Source organism: Dipodomys ordii, unplaced genomic scaffold, assembly GCF_000151885.1.
Source record: "Dipodomys ordii isolate 6190 unplaced genomic scaffold, Dord_2.0 Scaffold60, whole genome shotgun sequence".
NCBI lineage: Eukaryota > Metazoa > Chordata > Mammalia > Rodentia > Heteromyidae > Dipodomys > Dipodomys ordii.
This window is the reverse complement of record NW_012267276.1, coordinates 1,470,824-1,489,908: the sequence shown is the minus strand read 5'-3', so window position 1 is coordinate 1,489,908 and position 19,085 is coordinate 1,470,824. Positions and strand designations below refer to the sequence as shown.

At 40.3% G+C, this 19,085-nt stretch overlaps 1 protein-coding gene across 3 annotated transcripts in view; it reads left to right on the top strand.

Annotated features, from left to right (window-relative positions):
- Positions 1-19,085, top strand: part of Tbc1d5 (TBC1 domain family, member 5) — a 424,595-nt gene that overhangs the window by 397,492 nt on the left and 8,018 nt on the right. For all 3 annotated transcript variants that reach the window (XM_013022145.1, XM_013022143.1, XM_013022144.1), the window contains 2 exons: positions 11,090-11,189; positions 18,840-18,919. In XM_013022145.1, coding sequence (XP_012877599.1) covers positions 11,090-11,189; positions 18,840-18,919 — 180 coding nt within the window. The remainder of the gene's footprint in view (positions 1-11,089; positions 11,190-18,839; positions 18,920-19,085) is intronic.

The window sequence follows — 19,085 nt, the reverse complement described above, 5'->3', positions numbered from 1 at the left end:
AATTAAGTGGCAGAGAGAACAAAGGAGATGTGGGCAGCATGTAGAATGTCTTGAACAGGCCAAACACGTAAGAGAGAAATGCCCAACAACAAACAGAGCCTCTACTTTTAAACAAATGGTTACTAAGCAGAACGTTTTTAAAACAACTTTGGCAGCAAAATGGGTTCCACCTTAGCTTGTTAAATTAACCTTTGAATACTCCATAGGTCTGCCTTAATCTGCTTAAGATCTTGTAAGGAGAATGGGTGGTACAATCAAATGGAATTCCTTTCCTTATTGGAGCTTAAGAATACTTGGATTTAGGCCCTGGCCAGCAAAGTATATATAGACAAAGAAGGCTTTTACATACCAAACCACTGACCATATAGTTGATACTCCCCTCTGTGGGCCATTTCTTCCATGCTATGCTTGAGTGCAGCTTTTTTTTTTTTTTTAGGGACTGGCAATCAAATGTACATCATTGAGGTTGTAAGATAAGGAGGTTTCTTTGGGTTTCTCCAGACCTCTCCACTATGCCCCCTATCTTTTGTGTCTTCCACTTCTCCTGGGGCCTGAGGAAGGGTATGGCCCACCCAGATTCTAACCACCTGTACCAGCATTACACTAAAAATTATGTCCTGTGTGTCCCGACCGTGCATGGTTTCACCTGATGCCAAATGCTCAGCCCCATCAAGTTGACTTCTGCATATCCCATTGTGCTTTCCAAAACACTGTGATGTAACTTCCCCTAGAGGGTCCCACTCCTTCTTCTATATAACTAAGAATATTTGCCTGTGTTCTTTTTGTTCCACTAACTCTGCCCCCAACCTGAGGTCCTACTCTCCTGCACCAGGGAGTATAAGAAGTATGAATCATACTGCTTGGGTTTGGGGGATTTTCCCCCCAGTAAGGCCAGTAACTGAGTTCCCTTTACCTGAAGATAATATGCAAAGTGTTGAGTCTCCTTAGAAGAAGACTGGGGTACAGGGGCTCCATACTTGGAGTAAGATTTGTCCAAGGTGAGGTTCTAATCTAAAAACAATAACAAGCCTTCAACCATCGTGATAAAGTATATCATTATAGACAGATTCAAAGAGTTTTACTATCTGGTGAGTGGTAGGACCAGTATGTTCTGATTCTAGTGTTGTGATTCTTTTTTTTAATACGTTTTTATTGTAAAAATACTCTACAGAGGGGTTACAGTTATATGAGCAAGGTAACAAGAGTTTACTTCCTATCAAGCATTGTTGCCTTCTCCTTTGTTTTTCCCCTACCATCCCTTCCCTCCCACCTCCACAACTACATCCCCCACCCCCTAAATTGTAAAGTTTGTTTTTTAACATAGTGTTTTGTACATTTCATTGTTACATTGTTACATTGGTTCAACCTGTATCCCTATTTAGGCATTTTGTTTTTTCCCTTCCCCTCCCCAAATTAGAGAAGTGTATATACAAGATGCAGGGCACTGACATCAAATACAGTGAGAACAGGGGTTATACCAAGGGGGAGGAACATAAAAAGAAACAAAAAGATCACATGGTACATTATAAAAGAAACAATAGCAAGAAAGAAAAAAAAAACACTTGTGTCCCTATCTTGGGGTTCATTTCACTTAACATCATCTTATCTGGTCATATGTACATAGCTTTTGACCTTTTCTGCTTGTCCCAAACATATACTAGTTATTGCAAGTAAGGGAAACAATGGGACCTATGTTTCTTCGGGCCTGGCTTCCTTCACTTACAAATGGGGTGATGTCATTCTTTCTGATGGAACATAGAATTTCATTGTGTATGTATGCGTGTGTGTGTGTGTGTGTGTGTGTGTGTGTGTGTGTGTGTGTGTGTATCACCACATTTTCTTGATCCATTCATCTACTAAGGGGCATCTGGGCTGATTCCATATCTTAGCTATGGTAAATAATGCTGCAATAAACATAGTTGTGCTGGTAGCTTTAGTATGGTCTTGTTTGTGATCATTTGGGTAAATGCCCAAAAGTAGGATTGCTGGGTCATAGGGGAGCTCTATGTGGAGTCTTTTGAGGAACCTCCATATTGCTTTCCAAAGTGGGTGAACAAGTTTACACTCCCACCAACAATGCAGTAGGGTTCCCTTCTGTCCACATCCCCAACAGCATCTGTTGTTATTAGAGGTCTTGATTATAGCCATTCTAACTGGGGTGAGGTGGAATCTCAATGTTGTTTTGATTTGCATTTCTTTTATGGCTAGAGAGGTTGAGCACTTCTTCATATGTCTGTTGGCCATTCTTAGGGTTGTGATTCTTATTCTAGCTTCTTTTGCGTCATGCTATACTACTTTATACACCCGTACCACTTAATTCATGCTCCCTGAAAAGTCCTTTGTGCTCCCCTTCCATTTTCAATGATTGTGTCTTCCTGTGCTCTTACCATATGTTTCTCTGGCTTGGATTTCTTTCACACCGGGTGTGTTTTGCCCTTGTGTACACCACAGCTTCCTCAGAACATGCGTGGTCTTCCTACTTCTCAAGACTTTCCATTTCCTTCACTTCCCACTTCTTGTTCACCCATCTGCTCAAGCAAGACTGGGTGTCTTTCCTGTCTTCTGGTTGCTATACTTAGCCTGCAGTCAGTGTCATTCTCCTTGTCTGTGTCTCCTGTGATCTGAGGATACTCACTTAGACTCTGAGTGAAGCTCTATCCCACTGCCTTTCCTGCCTCACTTTATCCCTTGATTGCCATTATAATCTATAAGTAGTCTAAGGGTCATCCCCTGACCCCCAAACATACTTACCTGAAGTAAGAATGAAAGGAAAGATTTTCTGCAAAACCCCAGTTCCAGCTGTTTCCTGGGTACTCACTCAATCCCATGGGCTGGGTCTTTGCCCAGGTGCCACACTTGGCTGCCTCTGCTCTGTTTAATGGCCCCTAAAATGTCCCTTCTTACCATTTCTTCCAATCCAACTGTTGTTTCAAGACTCCTCAGAACTTCAACCTCTTTCTGAAAACATGCCTTCATTTACATATCCACAGTTGAAAATCATCCGTCTTCCCAACTTCATGAGTGCCCACTCCCCCTCTATCCCAGAAAACTCTAAATCCTATCTTGGCTTTAAGGATGGATCATGCTATCCTACAAACTCTCAGAGGTTAGAGACCCATTTGTCATTCATTATTTTTCCCACAGACCTACCACAGTTAAAAATAACATACTTGTTGAAGACATTGACAATTAAGTGGACAATTCACTGTAAAAGCTTACCCTACTTTTTTAGACAATAAATAGAGGAAATTTTTATCAGAATTAAAGATGCTGGCAGAGTCACCAATAATTGTTACTGGTGACATTCCAGGGAGGAGTTATCCAAAGGGACAACTATCTGGCCCATGGGTACTGAGTTTGTGATGTCCCCCCAAAAATATTAGGACAAAACAAGATAGAGACCACTAAAGTTTATTAGTAAAGCAAAGCAAAGATATGTAGTAGGTGACTAGTCATGGGTGTGGACACATCTGATAACAGGTATGGTGAATTACTACCATATCACTGGTATTTATGATGAAAAAGTAGGCTGGGATTTGGCTCAAATTCACCTTCGTATAAGTGTCTCCCTTTGATCTGACACTTGGTACGTTCTTTTTTTTTGGTGGGGGGTGGGGGTCCAGTCGTGGGGCCTGAACTCTGGGCCTGGGCGCTGTCCCTCAGCTCTTCAGCTCAAGGCTAGCGCTCTACCACTTGAGCCACAGCACCACTTCTGGCTTTTTTCTTTTTTTGCTTATGTGGTGCTGAGGAATCAAACCCAGGGCCTCAGGCATTCAAGGCAAGCGCTCTACCACTGAGCCACCTTCCCAGCCCCATACTTGGTACATTCTATCATTCTTGCTGTTACATTGTTTTATCAGTTGGGCCCAGAGACTTCAGTGTTGGTCTGCTTATGACACTTGAGTGATTGATACTTAGGTATCTCATCATCAAAGGATGGGCTTTGCCACAGGCTCCCTTCAGGACAGGTTTCCATCCTTGAGATAATTTTTTTTCTTTGTAAACACTTTTAGAGTCATTTTTTCCAGAATACATGTCTTTCTTTCAGGTTTTCTTTCTCAGCCTTAAAGTAGCTAGGCCAATAGACAAGGCCAGGAGAAAGCTACTTTTCTTTCTAAATGTTACAGCTTATGAGACTGTATAAGGCTTAAAGAGAAAAAAAAAGTGTAGGAGTCCTGTGCTTTTAATCAAGCTATTCATTAATATAGCATTTATGATATTTCTGGCTGTTCTTTCCAGTGCCTTATTTTCCTTGATCAGCTTGCCTCAGAAAGACATTGAAGCATTTAATAAAATTAATATATAAAATGTCTGTATTCGAATTGGAAAAATTTGAGAAGTGTAATGGGTTAACTGTTTGGGGAGGAAGGATGGCATCCTCACTTTTTAAACTTTTCTTTGTGAAAGGGAAATTAAAAAAAAACACTTCTTATTATTCAGTGAGAAACAAACATCATTCAGCAAACAAAACAGTTACTAGAGATTGAAGTTGGGACCTTGCACTTGCTAGGCAAATGCTCTACCACTTGAGTCATGCCTCTGGCTTTTTCGGCATGAGTTATTTGCAAAGTAGGGTCTCACTTTATACCTAGACAAACCTAGGCTGTACTCTTCCTATTTGTGTGCCTCCTCTGTGGCAGGGGTAACAGTCTGTGCACTTAAGTCATTGGTCTTGCAGGTTTGTTATTTTTCTTACTCCTGAGCTGGATTTGAAACCATGACCCCTACTTTTGCCTAAGTGGCTAGGATTATGGGCTTGCACTGCCTTACAAAGCCATTTGCTGTTTTGTCTTTATTAAGTAATTATACAAAGTGTTTTCCATTTCACAAGTCAGGTTATGAGTACAATGTGTCTCGATCAGTGTCACCCCATCCATCATTGCCCTCCAGTTTTACTTGTTTTGAAAACTAGAGTCTCACAAAGTAGCCCAGACTGACCTATAATGTGTTGAAGGAAGGTGGAATATGGGATGGGTTATTAACTGGAGGACCATGGTAATGGAATGCAGAAAAGAACTGTGCATTGGCAAGAAAGGGGAGTAGTGGGACAAAGTACTTGAGTTCAACAGATGTCTAAACCTACATGCGATTCTATAGAGCAGGTTATGTTTCATGTAGGAAACGATGAGAGAATCTAACTCATAGGTTTATCTACCTAATAAATTTGCTGTGAAGATGAATGTATTCATATATTCAAGTTCAGTGTCTGCCAGAAACTTTTGAAGGGATTGAGGTTAGTTTTCTTTGCTGATAGAGTAGCCCTCATCCTCAGATCCTTCCCTTCAGAGCTCCTAGTGCAGTTGATGCTTTTGTGCACTCTAGTCTGCATGTGCCCCTATTTCATGACCCTCTTATCTATTTTTTGGCTTTGATAATCAGAACTAAAGGCAGTTCTGGACTCTTAAGCCCTTATTATTCTCTGGACTAGGCCAAATAAAGATCTTAAAACCAAAACTGGTCTTTTCCAACAATGAATCATAAAACTTTTATTTAAATTTCATTGTTTTAGCCTGAAACTGTGTTTTCCATTTGTATTCATTTCCACCTTCCACCAGTCCTGCCAGATGGGAGTAAGGAGACTAAGAAATTAAGAAACTTCGCCAGGCGCTGGTGGCTCACACCTGTAATCCTAACTCCTCAAGAGGCTGAGATCTGAGAATTACGGTTCAAAGCCAGCCCGGGCAAGGAAAAGTCCGTGAGACTCTTATCTCCAATAAACCACTAGAAAACCGGAAGTGGCGCTGTGGCTCAAGCAGTAGAGCGCTAGCCTTGAGCTGAAGAGCGCCAGGACAGCGCCCAAACCCAGAGTTCAAGCCCCACGACCGACCAAAAAAAAAAAAAAAAGAAATTAAGGAACTTGTCCAAGATTATGTACCTTTTAACTGGAAAAAAAATGGTATTTGATCCCAGGTATCACTACCCAAAATTCTATCACACCCTGCCACACTCCTTTCCTTAATAACAGGCAGAATATGTAGGCAAAGGTATCTATTTACCTATAAGTAAGTATAACTAGAGTAACTATACTAACCAATTTTCATGCAAGTTTGGGGCAGCTAGCTAATCATTTTTCTTTTGGTCAGAGGACCCATTTAATAAAAACATATGACTAAAGCAGTCAGTGTGTGAAGCATTCAACTAGAAGGAAAGTACAATACCAAGAAACTGAGGCATAAGTGTAAAATGGTTTTTCTGCCATCATCAAATCTTGATTATTGGCTTTCTTTTACCTGTCATCACATAATAGAGTGAAGAATATATGACAAACTACTCTTTTGCCTCCAAATGACTGCTTTTCTATTTATAAAGTCTAAGTGATAGTTGAAGGGTTTCGGAATGTTTTTAAATTAAGCAGCCTCTAGGGGGATGATGCACCGGTTGTCCTATTTCCAAATGGAAAAGGTTCTTGGCCCTTCCACCTGCTTCAACCAGAGAAGCCTCTTTCTCATGCATGTATCTAGTGTTGGTTTGTACAAGGTTATCTTCTGAAAATGAATACAATAAATGACAAAGTTCCTTTTTTCTATAGTGAACTTTCAGTGTTTATATGAAGATTTGGTTTGTATTGAGATTCACTTGAGTTTTAGACTTACAAGATGCTCTTTAACTGTTACCTCCAGAGTCCTAAGCAAAAGTTCAAGCTTGGAAATTTATGTTCTCATATCCATGCACATTTACCCAGAAAGCATCCCAAGCTGCTGTGTCCTCTAATCACTTAACACCCACACACACCACCTACTCTAAAGGCCCCAGTTACCTCACCACAATCTAGCAGAATAATGTTTCAGATAGAGCAGCAGTGTTTGATGAAGACAACCCTGTGAGATAAAGACCCACTCCAGTTTGACAGTGTCTCAAGCTTAGCATGCCACACTTACCTTCTTAAAATGTGTCCTTTTAACTTCCCTCCCAACTCCAGAAAAGAATAAATCCCTTTAGGCAGGAATGACTGATAGGGATTAAAACTCCAGAAGTCTTTTGCATTTCAAAGAAGTGGTTGCTTATCCAAAGTAAACTAAAGCTTCAAGCAAACAGGGTTTTTTTTTAATATATATTTTTATAGTAAAGATACTGAACAGAGGGGTTACAGTTACATAAGCAAGGTAATCAGTCCATTTCCTATCGAGCATTGTTACCCTCTCCTTTGTTTTCCCCTACAACCCCTTTCCTCCCCATTTCCCCAACTCCTCCCTCCTCCCCACCCCTACATCTCATTGTTACAATGAGTCATCCTGTATCCTCATTTCAGCATTTTGTTATTTCTCTTCCCCTCCCCAAATTAGAAAAATGTATATTCAAAATGCAGGACACTGGAATCAAATACAGTGACAAGGGGTTGTACCATGGGGGAAGAACATACAAAGAAACAAAAAAATCACATAGTATATTATTATAAGTACATTAAAAAGAACAACAAGAAAGATAAAATCTCTTGTGTCCCTATCTTGGGGTTCATTTCGCATAGCATCAGGATATATAGTCATATGTACATGGCTTTTGACTTTATCTGTTTGTCCTAGACATATACTAATTATTGCAGATAAGGGAAACCATGGGACCTATATGTTTCTTTGAGTCTGGCTAGCTTCACTTAGTATAATTTTTTCTAAGTCTTTCCATTTCGTAACAAATGGGGCAATGTCATTCTTTCTGATGGAGGCATAGAATTCCTGTGTGTGTGTGTGTGTGTGTGTGTGTGTGTGTGTGTGTGTATCACATTTTCTTGATGCATTCATCTACTGAGGGGCATCTGGGTTGGTTCCACATCTTAGTTATGGTGAATAATGCTGCAATAAACATAGTTGTACTGGTAACTTTAGCATGACCTTGTTTGTGATTGTTTGTGTAAATGACTAAAAGTGGGATTGCTGGGTCACAGGGGAGTTCTTTGTGGAGTCTTTTGAGGAACCTCCATACTGCTTTCCAAAGTGGTGGAACAAGTTTACATTCCCACCAACAATGCAGTAGGGTTTCCTTTTGGCCACATTCCTTCCAGCATCTGTTGTTATTAGAGTTCTTGATTCTAGCCATTCTAACTGAGGTAAGGTGGAATCTCAATGTTATTTTGATTTACATTTCTTTTATGACTAGAGAAGTTGAACATTTCTTCATGTGTCTATTGGCCATTCTTATTTCCTCTTCAGAGAAGTTTCTCTTTAAGTCTTTAGCCCACTTATTCATCGGGCAGTTGTTTCATTGAGGATTTGTTGTTGGGGGATTTAATTTTTAGAGTTCTAAGTATATTTTAAATATGAGACCCTTGTTCATTGTATGGCTAGTGAAGATCTTCTCCCAATCCGTATGCTTTCTATTGATCTTGCTTGCTATGTCCTTTGTCATACAGAAGCTCTGAAGTTTCATGCAATCCCAGTTGTCCAGCCTTTCTTTGATTTGTTTTGTTTCTGAGTCTTCATTAAGAAGGTTTCAGCCTGTGCCACATAGCCCTAGAGTTTCTCCTATTCCTTCCCAAACAGATGTTTTTAAAACTAAGAAGCACTACTTAATAAAAAAAATTTAAAAAAAAAAAAAAGAAGCACTGCTTTCTGACTGCCCTTTGCCCAGTCTGGGCTGTCAGCAGCCTAGTTGGTAGCCACATGCAAAGAGAATACACAAGTCCTAAATTCAGGCTAGGTTTGTGTCTCTAACAAATGAAAAAAAAAAAAAAGGCCTATTCAGTAGAGGGGGCAAGATTAGCGCCAGGATTGCCATAAGGATGCCTCTTATTTCATTGTGAGAATTTTATACACTTTACCTCATACATTCTTAATTTAACTTTGTTATTCTATCACTTTGTAAGTTCCTGCGAACAGAGCCACTGACTACATTCTCCAGAATATTGAATTTCGGTCAGATGGGGAGAGAATATCTGGAGTTTACGTGACTTTTGAATGGAGGACCAGGAAGAGAAAGAACTTCAGTTTCCCATGCCATTTACCAATATAGTTGTCATTCCACTCTGCTACTATTTCAGCTATTTACTGCTACTTAACATACCACGCCATAATTACCTTGTTCCTGTGGGTCTGTGGTTAGGAGTCCAGGAGTTTGAACAGGACTCCTGCTGTTTCTTCCCTTCTCTGGGCCCCTGACTTGCATGGATGCAATTGGGCTGAACCAAGTAGGCCAGTGAAAACTTTATTCACATTCCTACTATTCACCTGCCTATATCTTCAGTGCTTCTGCTATGGCCTTTTTCTCTCCTCTACACTATTCTAGCCTGAACTACTTTATAGTACAATAGCTATCTTCCTGTAGGAAAAGAAGTTGAAAATGTTTTCTTAAATGATCCCCAAATTGGCCCAGTTTGATCTTGCTGCTGTTGAGCAAAAGGCACCTCCAAGGAGGCAAGGAATCAATAACAGTAGCCATAGTTAACCACAGATGTAGCCTTCTTTCTCTCACATCGTTTCTTCATAGAGCAGGGGAAATCAAGCCTGTGCAAAAAAAGAAAGGAGAAAAAGATTAGGAAAGTTCTGAAATGCCGTTCCTTCTGGCTTTAAGACCCACTGATGTTAGGAAGGGGATAGTTTCTTTGTGTTTTTTTTTAAGGATAGGAGGAGAATCTGCTGCATGTTGTAGGGTTAGGGCTTGTACAATTCTACAGTGGAAGTTTTACAACAGTTGTTTTCAAGCTTCTGTTACTTCTTTTTTGTGTCAAGCCTTTCAATGCATTTTCCTAAGAGCTAGTTTTTCAGGCAGCATTTGATAACAAGTACTTTTCAGTGCTATGATGTGTATTGTTAAAATGGAGTACACTGACAAGAAACCTCTTCAACCACTAATTTCCATGTACTAGACAAATTATACATTCAATTTAAAAAATACCTCAGTAGTTTTCTTCCCTTCTTGTTTATGACATGATTTTTATGTGAAAGGACAAGTATCTAAGACTAGAAAATCAATTTTCTAGCATACGCCAACCTTGGCAGCATCTTTTCTTTTTATTCCAGATGACTGGGCTTAAAATATCCCAAAAGATGAGGATGTTTCTCCTTCTCTGAGGAAAATTTCCCATAATTGCTAAATTTCCTTAGGAAAATTTTTTCCATAGTTTTTTTTCTTAAAGTTGCAGTTTCATTAGACTTTTGTTATCTTTTGCCACCAAGGTAATTCTTAACCAGAGTTCTTCTTTCTAGAAAGAAACAAAATGCCCTAGTGTTATATCAAGAGAGGAAATATAACAACAGCTACTTGCAGACTGTGGAGGAAAATCTTTTCTAAGTGTTTTGAGAAATCTCACATTTTAAAAGATTAGCATTGTCTATAAAATAGAGTTGTTTTATATAAATGGAGATTTTTGGTTTCCCAAGTTTGTGAGGACAAACAGAATATTTGTATCTCAGCTGCCTGGGAAATATTGATCTTAAGACCTACTGCATTGTTTGCGTTGAGGATACTTATGTACTTTTTATACAAGACTGTACATGTAAACATTTACACATGACACACAGCTCTAATTCAATTAAGAATACTTCAGATCTTTTAAGCTCCATTTTTGTTGATGATAGCAGTAATGAGCTTATTTTTGTTTATTTACTGTTTTCTTATTTTGACTGTGTTTGAAAAGACAAACAGCTAGGCACTAGTAGTTTCCACCTATAATCCTAAGTGTTCAGGAAATTGAGAAGTAGAGGATCATAGTTTGAAGACTGGCCAGAAAAATTATCAAGACTCTTCCCCATCCCCACCCCCACCCTCAGTCCTGGGGCTTGCAGACTCAGGGCCTGGGCACTGTCCCTGAGCTTATTTTCCTCAAGGCTAGTGCTCTACCATGTGAGCCACAGCACTACTTCCAGCTTTTTCTGTGTACATGGTACTGAGGAATCAAATCCAGGACTTCATGCATGCTAGGCAAGCACTCTACCACTGAGCCATTCCCAGCCCCATCAAGACTCTTATCTCCAGATAACCAGCAAAACACCAGGCTGGAGTAATTGCTTATGTGATAGAACAAAGGCTGTAAGCATGAAAGCTGAACAAAAGCAATGAGGCCCTGAGTTCTACCCTGGTTCAAAAAAAAAAAAATTGACCATGTTGAGAACTGTGGGGATTTTTTTTAATTTCATGATTTTTATCCTTATCATCTTAGGAAGAAGAATTAGAAGCCCAAATTTCCTTTCTTCAAGGGCAGCTGAATGATTTGGATGCCATGTGCAAATACTGCGCAAAGGTGATGGACACACATCTTGGTGAGTAAACTGCACAGGTTCTGGGAATAATGATGGTTGTAAGGATACTGAAGCTCAGAGAGTTAAGAACAGATCCCCAAATTGTATGTCTAGGAAGTAGAATGGGAATTCAAAATGAAGTATCTGCTTGATTTTGTATCTAGCTGCTATATTATCCTTTGTACATTTTCTCTACCTCAAACAAAAGTGAAATGTTGAACTTTCAAAATCGGCTACAGTGCCATGTTAACCTCTCTGTGGTCACTAATAGAATTATTCTTTTGGTAATACTGTCTTATGATCTTAACTAGGTTTCTAAGCCACTTGCTCTAGTCATAGGCCCTTTTCTTCTCTGTGCTTGTACTCTTAACATACCAGTTTGCATGAGTCATACATGTCACACTGTAGATTCTTCAGGTGCTAGTCTACATCTGTGAAACATCCATGCTTCATATTAGAAATGATTTGTACTGCCTCTTGTTTCTATTACAGAAGTCTGTTCTGCTTGCAATAGCAAGTATGTGAATACACTATTACTTACTTTTAGCACACTTGTAGACATCCATTTTTTTTGCCCACTCTTGTGGGAACAAATTAGGAAAATAACACGTGTTGCTCTGTTAGGATGAATAAATAGCAGCACTAAGTATTATAGGGAATCAGAATCCATCTCACCTTTGAGGAGAAATTAAAGAAAATTCATCAAGGTTCTTTCCCACTTGGCAGGGTCCTTGGGAGTGGCCCATCTCAGGGGCCTTGCTGGAGATGAATTTTTGACCTTCCACCCCCATCAAGTAGTCTGTAAGCCTGTTAGGTTATAGAGTCCATTGTAAGTGGCCAACATGACTATCTTTTGAGTATAATCTAAACCATACTGACGCAAGCATTCTTTTAATCATGTGGGCAGGTGCTTATCTAAATGGCTGGCTGGCCTACAGGGTCTTACTAATAAACACCTAGCTAGGTCCCTCCTTTCTACTTCCACTCTCTCAGCCCCTCCTTCAAGGAAAAGGGTCAAGAGAAGAAAACAACAGGAGAGACCCTGGTAGAGATCAGCAGGGTGGGTGGCCTTCTGTTTTTATCAAACTCCTTCTGCCTCTTTCAAGTTGTCTACATGCTGCTTTGTGATCATTTGGGCACTGGGGGCTCACGCCTGTAATCCTAGCTACTCAGGAGGCTGAGATCTGAGGATCACAGTTCAAAGCCAGCCCATGCAGGAAAGTACATGAAACTCTTACCTCCAGTAAACCACCAGAAAACCGAAGTGGCACTGTACCTCAAGTGGTAGGGCACTCGCCTTGAGCTGAAGAGCTAGCTGAGGGACAGCGCTCATGCCCAGAGTTCAAGACCCATGACTGACCCCCCCACCCCCGCAAAAAAAAATCATGCAGCACTAGGCTTATATAAATTTTATATTCTCTAATATGACTATATTTAAAATACATAAAAAGCAAGAGATAGTTTATAAACAAATACACACGTGTGTGTGTGTGTGTGTGTGTGTGTGTGTGTGTGTGCTCGCACGCGTGTGCTTGTGCGCGTGGGTGCCAGAGCCTGGGTGCTTTCCCTTAGCTTTTGTGCTCAAGGCTAGCACTCTGCCACTGGACCCACTGCCCCATCTTCAGCTTTTTGGTGATTAACTGGAGAAAGGAGTCTCACTGACCTTGCTGTCGAGGCTGACTTTAAGCTGTGATCTTCACATCTCAGCCTCCTGAGTAGCTAGGATTACAGGCATAAGCCAACTTGCACCCATATTCTATATGGACTAATTAAGTGCAATTTAATTTTAAACTATGTGTTTCTATATGTTTATTTCTTGCTTTCTAACTTCTACTAAAGTGTCAGTCACCTTTGCATTACTTGATTGTGGTTTTGACCAGAGTAGGAAAGCAAAAAAAATGATTAAGAGGAAGATTTACTGGAACTTTAGAAAATCCTTTTAGGAAATTTCCAAGCCGTTTGATATCCACAGCAGCTTTTGAAGCAGCTTTACTTAAGCCTCAGAATTTTCAAGCAGCTTTTGGTCTTTCAATCATCAGTCAAAGAACATTTTCTCATTGCATGGGGAGGGGAAAACACTTTAATTAAAATGGTTAAAGAACAAAAAGTCCATACAAGCTGTGAGTTTTCAACTAAATGCAAAACTAGATTTGTTTTTGTGCCAGTCTCTTCATATAGCTACCAACTGCTTTTTCCTATATAAAAGCATGCCTAGATTTAAAGTGGGGCAATGGGTGTTTGGAGCAATCCAATCCCTAAGCTCAAGGTCCAAAGACGCATTTCAGTTCATCAGTGTAACAGTTGTTATTCAAGGATGCTCCTGTGTGGTAAGCAATAAATTAATTCAGATGAAGTTCTTGATTCCCTTTAGTTTTTTTCCCATGTATTTTTTAAATTTCAGATTAAAATAGAACAAAAGTAGAATGTCTGAAAACCCCATTAGTATAAGATTGAGTACAATACAGTATTTCAGTCTTTATAAAAAATTTACAACTTTTTGTTGGTGAAAGGAGTTCTGAGTTTAAAAAAAAAAAGCTGCCAGGTGCTGGTGGCTCACGCCTGTAATCCTAGCTACTCAGGAGGCTGAGATCTGAGGATTGCAGTTCAAAGCAAGCCAGGCAGGAAAAGTCCATGACACTCATATCTCCAATTAACCATCAGAAAACTGGAATTGGCACTGTGGCTCAGTGGTAGAGTACTCTCCTTGAGCTGAGGATTCGTGCTCATACCCAGAGTTCAAGCCATACAACCAACCAAAAAAAAAAAGGAGGGGGCAAAAAAAAAGCAGAGGGAAGAGTAGTAGGTATTTGATGTGAAAATAACCATTAACAGCAGTTGCTCGGTAAAAAGACGATTATAGAAGGACTTTCCAAGGATCCTAATCTTCTGTACTTGGAAAATATAAAACATTCAATGAAAATCTGTGGCCAGCTTAAGTTCATGTAACTAGCTGCACAGAGCAGACAAGTTAACAATAGTGAAGTGATATCTGAGCAGAGACAACAACTCGGGAGATCAAAGAGCCATAGGGTTGAATCCAGATTCTGTGACCCAACTGAGTTGATGCTTATCCTCAGGTCAATAGAGATAAGAATATTCTTCTTGCCAGTTTGTTGCCAAAATATATACCTAAAACCTTATATACTTAAATCTCTTTCCTGAAACCTTTTAACTGTGTCTTCTCCAGGAAGACCTAGAACTCATCCAGCCTTTGTTCATGGCTCTGAGCAGTTAAGGAGCTAGGACCAGTGCTGCATTTTTGTATATTTCACTTACCAAATCATGCTTTATGATGGCATTTTGACATGTTGGCTCTAAGAATGACTGAGTGCTAGTTGGTGAATCAGAACTCTATGACAGGAGGATTTCTGAGCCTCCGCTGTGCCCCGCCACGGGCTGCCAGGGTGGCTATAGAACAGTCTCGAACCTTATTCAAGGAGTTATTTCTCTGGACTCTGGTATTTCAATCATTTTCTCTGTTCACCTCAAGAGAAAGCCTTTCCACCTATGTTTTCATCACATGCAATAAATATATCTTAAAATGTCAAGTACTGTTAAAACTTTTTATAACTGATAGGAGACTTTCTCCTAAGAGGAAAATTACATAACATTGTTCAAACGCACTTTAATAATAGGGGTAATAAAATTGACAGGTTAGCAGAATTTCCTCATGGGTCTGGAACCAAGTACTGAGAGGGTATTTATCTTGTTAAAACTATGAAAAAAATCTAATTTTATTACTGTCACTTAATTAAAGTATTTGAAATGAAAAATTCAAAGACAAGAATTTATAGTACTTGTTTTATTAAATTTAAACATTTTCCCACAACTTTAGAAAACTTTTCCGTTCATTTTTCTGTTGCTATAGCTACTCCCCTTCTTGTCATCCTGACAATATTAACCTCTGAGACGGAGCTACAGCTATTTTTAGATTTGCCAAACTCCACACATAATTACCCGTGGGTGAGCAGCCATCACTTACCTGATCCCTGCGCAGCCAAGCCAAGCTGCCGCCTGTGTGCAGAGGGTGCTGGGCTCTGAAGTGAGTGAGGAGGTGCAGTTGTGTGGTTTCCAGCAGCTCGCCTTTCCACAGGCGAGTCACACACATCTATAGCGCATCAATAGAAATTAGGTTCCCGTGATCTAGTTGAGAGTACCCTGGGTCATAGGACCTTGAAATATTAGAGATGTGAATGCCCTGTTAGCCATTTCAGCTGCTCGGACTTTGACAGATGAGGAAACCAAGGCACAGGAAAGCTGAATGCACAGCAAGCCAGCTAGCACAAGAGATCAACCCAGGCTAGCCCTGGGCTTCTATCTTTCACTGACCTTTCTTTTAAGGGCACACTTGATTTCAACTCTTCCGTTGTTGATTGCTTATATCATTATTGGTTTAACACGTCATAATATTTATGGAAGAATTAGCTGAAAGAATTAGCTAGTTCTGAAAATCAGTTTATATATCTCTATAAGAACTTTATAAATTGTATTTTCCAATAACTTATAAAAACAATTTTCAGAGAATGTCTTTGGGAATGTTCATTAAGGTACCTAACAAATATTTGACAAAACGAGAAGAAAATGTGATCACCAGACAGCTCTTGGTCAATTAACCTGTGATAAGAACTGCTATTCAAGACCAGATTTAATTGTGGGTAGCACAGTACTGACTCTTTAGAAGAAAAAGGCACATGTCACCTAAAAATGAACCAGATTCAATATCTAATACAGGATCTGAAATTGAACATTTCTAACAGGCTCACAAGTGACTTGATATTACTGACCCAGGACATACACTGAGCATAAGAAAACAGCTTAAAATCACAATTATAACTGTTCATATACTCAGCCCCATGCCCTTGAGACATGTACACTTACATTTGTGAGCAAAAATATTCCCAACCTTCCATGTTTCCTGGTAGATACAGTCCTCTGAAATTCATACGCTCAAATGGTTGACCATAGACACAGAGATTAGTGTAATCTGTAAGACAATAAATGCCAGAAGCTAGAACAAGTCAAGAAAGAATTCCTCCCAAGAACCTCCAGAGTGAACTCTGCCAAGCCCTTCCCTTTGGACGTTCATCCTCATGCCTATGAAAAAGTACATGTCACATGTTACAGCAGTCTTAGGAAGCTCATCATATAGCTGCTCATAATATAAAGCTGGAAAAAAAATCAGTTTTTTTTTCTTTTTCCTTTGAGTAAAAGCTCAGCAACAGATAGGCCATGCAGGTATGCTGGCTCCAAAGGTATTCCAGTACCTCAAGTACGACCTTGTTGCTTGCAAGACAACTTGGAGAGCCCTGCCCACAGCTCAGGCTGACCTACTGAGAGTAAGACTGGGAGGCAGGAACTTAGCCAGCTTTCCCAGATGCTTCACTAGGGACTTGTTATACCATTGGCCAAACTTGTGTCACATGACTACACTGCTGCCGAAACTGATGCCCCGAATAAAACTAACAATGCTGGTAGGAAGGCAAGAGGGGACCACTTCCTCACACCTTAGTCATCCCTTTCCAAGAGTTCTGCGGGGAAGGTGCCTTTCATGACATACAGCCTTGTTCCCACACAGGCCTGACATGAAAGACAACAGGTTTCTGTTGTTCCAACTTCCCAGTACACCCTTGCTTCTGGTTGGACCAGGGGTGGTTCCCTTTCCTTTGCAGGGCTAGGACCCTGAAAATTGGCCTAATCTTTTGCCTCAAAATATGTTCCACAACAGAGTATAAAAGGGCAAGGCAGAATCCAGTCAGGGGTACGAATTCCTCTTGTTGCTGGCCCCTTCCAGTGAGTACAGCCTCAGGACCCAGCCCTCCATTAGATTCCTGGGCCTCAAAAACCCGGCCAACCTCTGATGCAGCCTATCATTTTTGACTGAGCTTCCCCTCAGAGAGCCTGCTAGCCACTCCCAGCCAGCCCTGCAGACCCCCAGGGAGCTAGGAAACCTGATCTCATCTTGAAGCTCATTGTGAACAGAAACCTTTGCCTGTCAACCCACTTCGCCACTGTGGGCTTCTACCTCACCCTCCAACCTTCACAGTTCTTCTGCCTTTGGAGCCCTAATGGTCATAGAAGCAAAGCAGCCTCACTCAATCTGCTGACATTACTACAAAACTAGTTCTTTTCAGTTTTCTGCAGTTTGTTATTGTTAATGTCTTGAGTGGATTCTGGTGTGTGTGTTTTTTTTTTAATTGAGAGAGAACAAATTGTTACAGGCTTTTAAGAAAACCAAAAACAGTTGCTCTCTAATTATATCTATTAATCCATTCCCATTCAACTTGCTTTCTGTTTTAGAGCACAACTTTTTATTAGGCAAGAACTCCAGTCAAGTTTTCTCAATAAATAAAAGCTGCTGTTTTCTGTAGTTAAGAGGCCTTATTGGCATGGTTTATGGATTTATTTTTACTGAAAATTTTGGTTTAACTGTCATGCTCAAACATGTTGGTAGGCTCAACCTTTAGCTTTGCCCCTTATTGAAAATGCATTTTAGAAATATTTAGAGTAGCAGTGTTTTGCATGCAAGTTCCAACGGTGTTTTCTCACATGTTCAGTAAATATTCTTATTGTGTATGTGTAATGCACCAGATATATCCCAAGTCTGGAAACACAGCCCTGAGCTCCGACTATCCCATTAGGAGAGATGGGAAGCAAATAATGCAGTAGATGCTTGTGATGATATTGATGACAAGTGCTGTGGTAGAAATGGTGCGCTCTAGTTGGTAGGGAAGAAGACTGTTCTAAAGAGACAACCCAGGGCAGGACTTGAGCAAAAAAGAAGAGCTTGGCTGGGAAGATTTGGAGAGCCATAAGAATCCTCACTAAGTGAGCAAGGGTGCTGAAGCTCAGGTGGCTGTAGGATTATGTGGAAATCCAAGAGTGCCAGGCAGACACTGAGACAACCTTGTTGAATGGATAGCATGTAAATACCCTTTAACACATAAAGGAGGCATTTTTAAGACAATAGAAAATAAAAAGCAGAAGATGTTGATAGATATGAATTTATGATGGTAGTTCTCAGATGGTATGCCTATCAGTAAAATGTGCTTTGTGCCTTCCAGCCCAGTCTCCCATACACCTCCAAGGCAGTGGGCTTTTACTCTTGACCTCCAGAGCTCTCTTAAGAATCCCATCTCAGCCACAATCCCTCCTAGGTTTTGGGCATCCTGCAGCAGGAGGAAGATGTGGTGGAGGGATAAGGAAGTTTAATGTATCAACTGGATTTAATGACTTGACAGCTGGGTGTCAAGTCTTGAGACAAGAGTAGTACCATAAAATTGTATGCTTATTACTATTACATTGAAATAGCAATGTGGCTTACTGTTACAGATCCTTAGAGACATTTTAGTCACCTGGGAGGAATCTTTAGTAAGAGGTGAAATAACACCACTGAATTTGCAGCAGTATAAGAAACTCAGGCTGGCATGCTGCCTCCTGGAGTCAGGATGGGTGATAAAGGCATCCAAGTGTCTCATTGGAAGTGAGTCCCATCTAGCCTGAGCACACCTGTTCAGTGCTCCTCTCTGCCTGCAGGTTGCAGGGCATCCTCAGTGGGAGTAGTTGTTGTGAAATCTGGCAGAGAAATTCCCAAATTTGTCCAAAATTACAATGTGGTGCTGTGTAATTTCCATTCAGACTATTAGTTATAAAATGTCATTCTTCTATTTTCAGTAAATATTCAAGAGGTAATATTACAAGAAAATTTGGAAAAAGAAGATCAAATACTGGTTTCCCTGGCAGGATTAAAACAGGTATGTGTATTGCTGAGACACCATTAGGTGCCTGCTCTGAGGAGAGCACCTTAGAGCAGAGAGTACTTTATCAGTTGATGATATTTGACTAGTTTTCAGGCCTAACAGGTTTCATATTTCTCATATCACACCTTTTCCTTACCAAATCTATTGTGTTTGCTCCTCA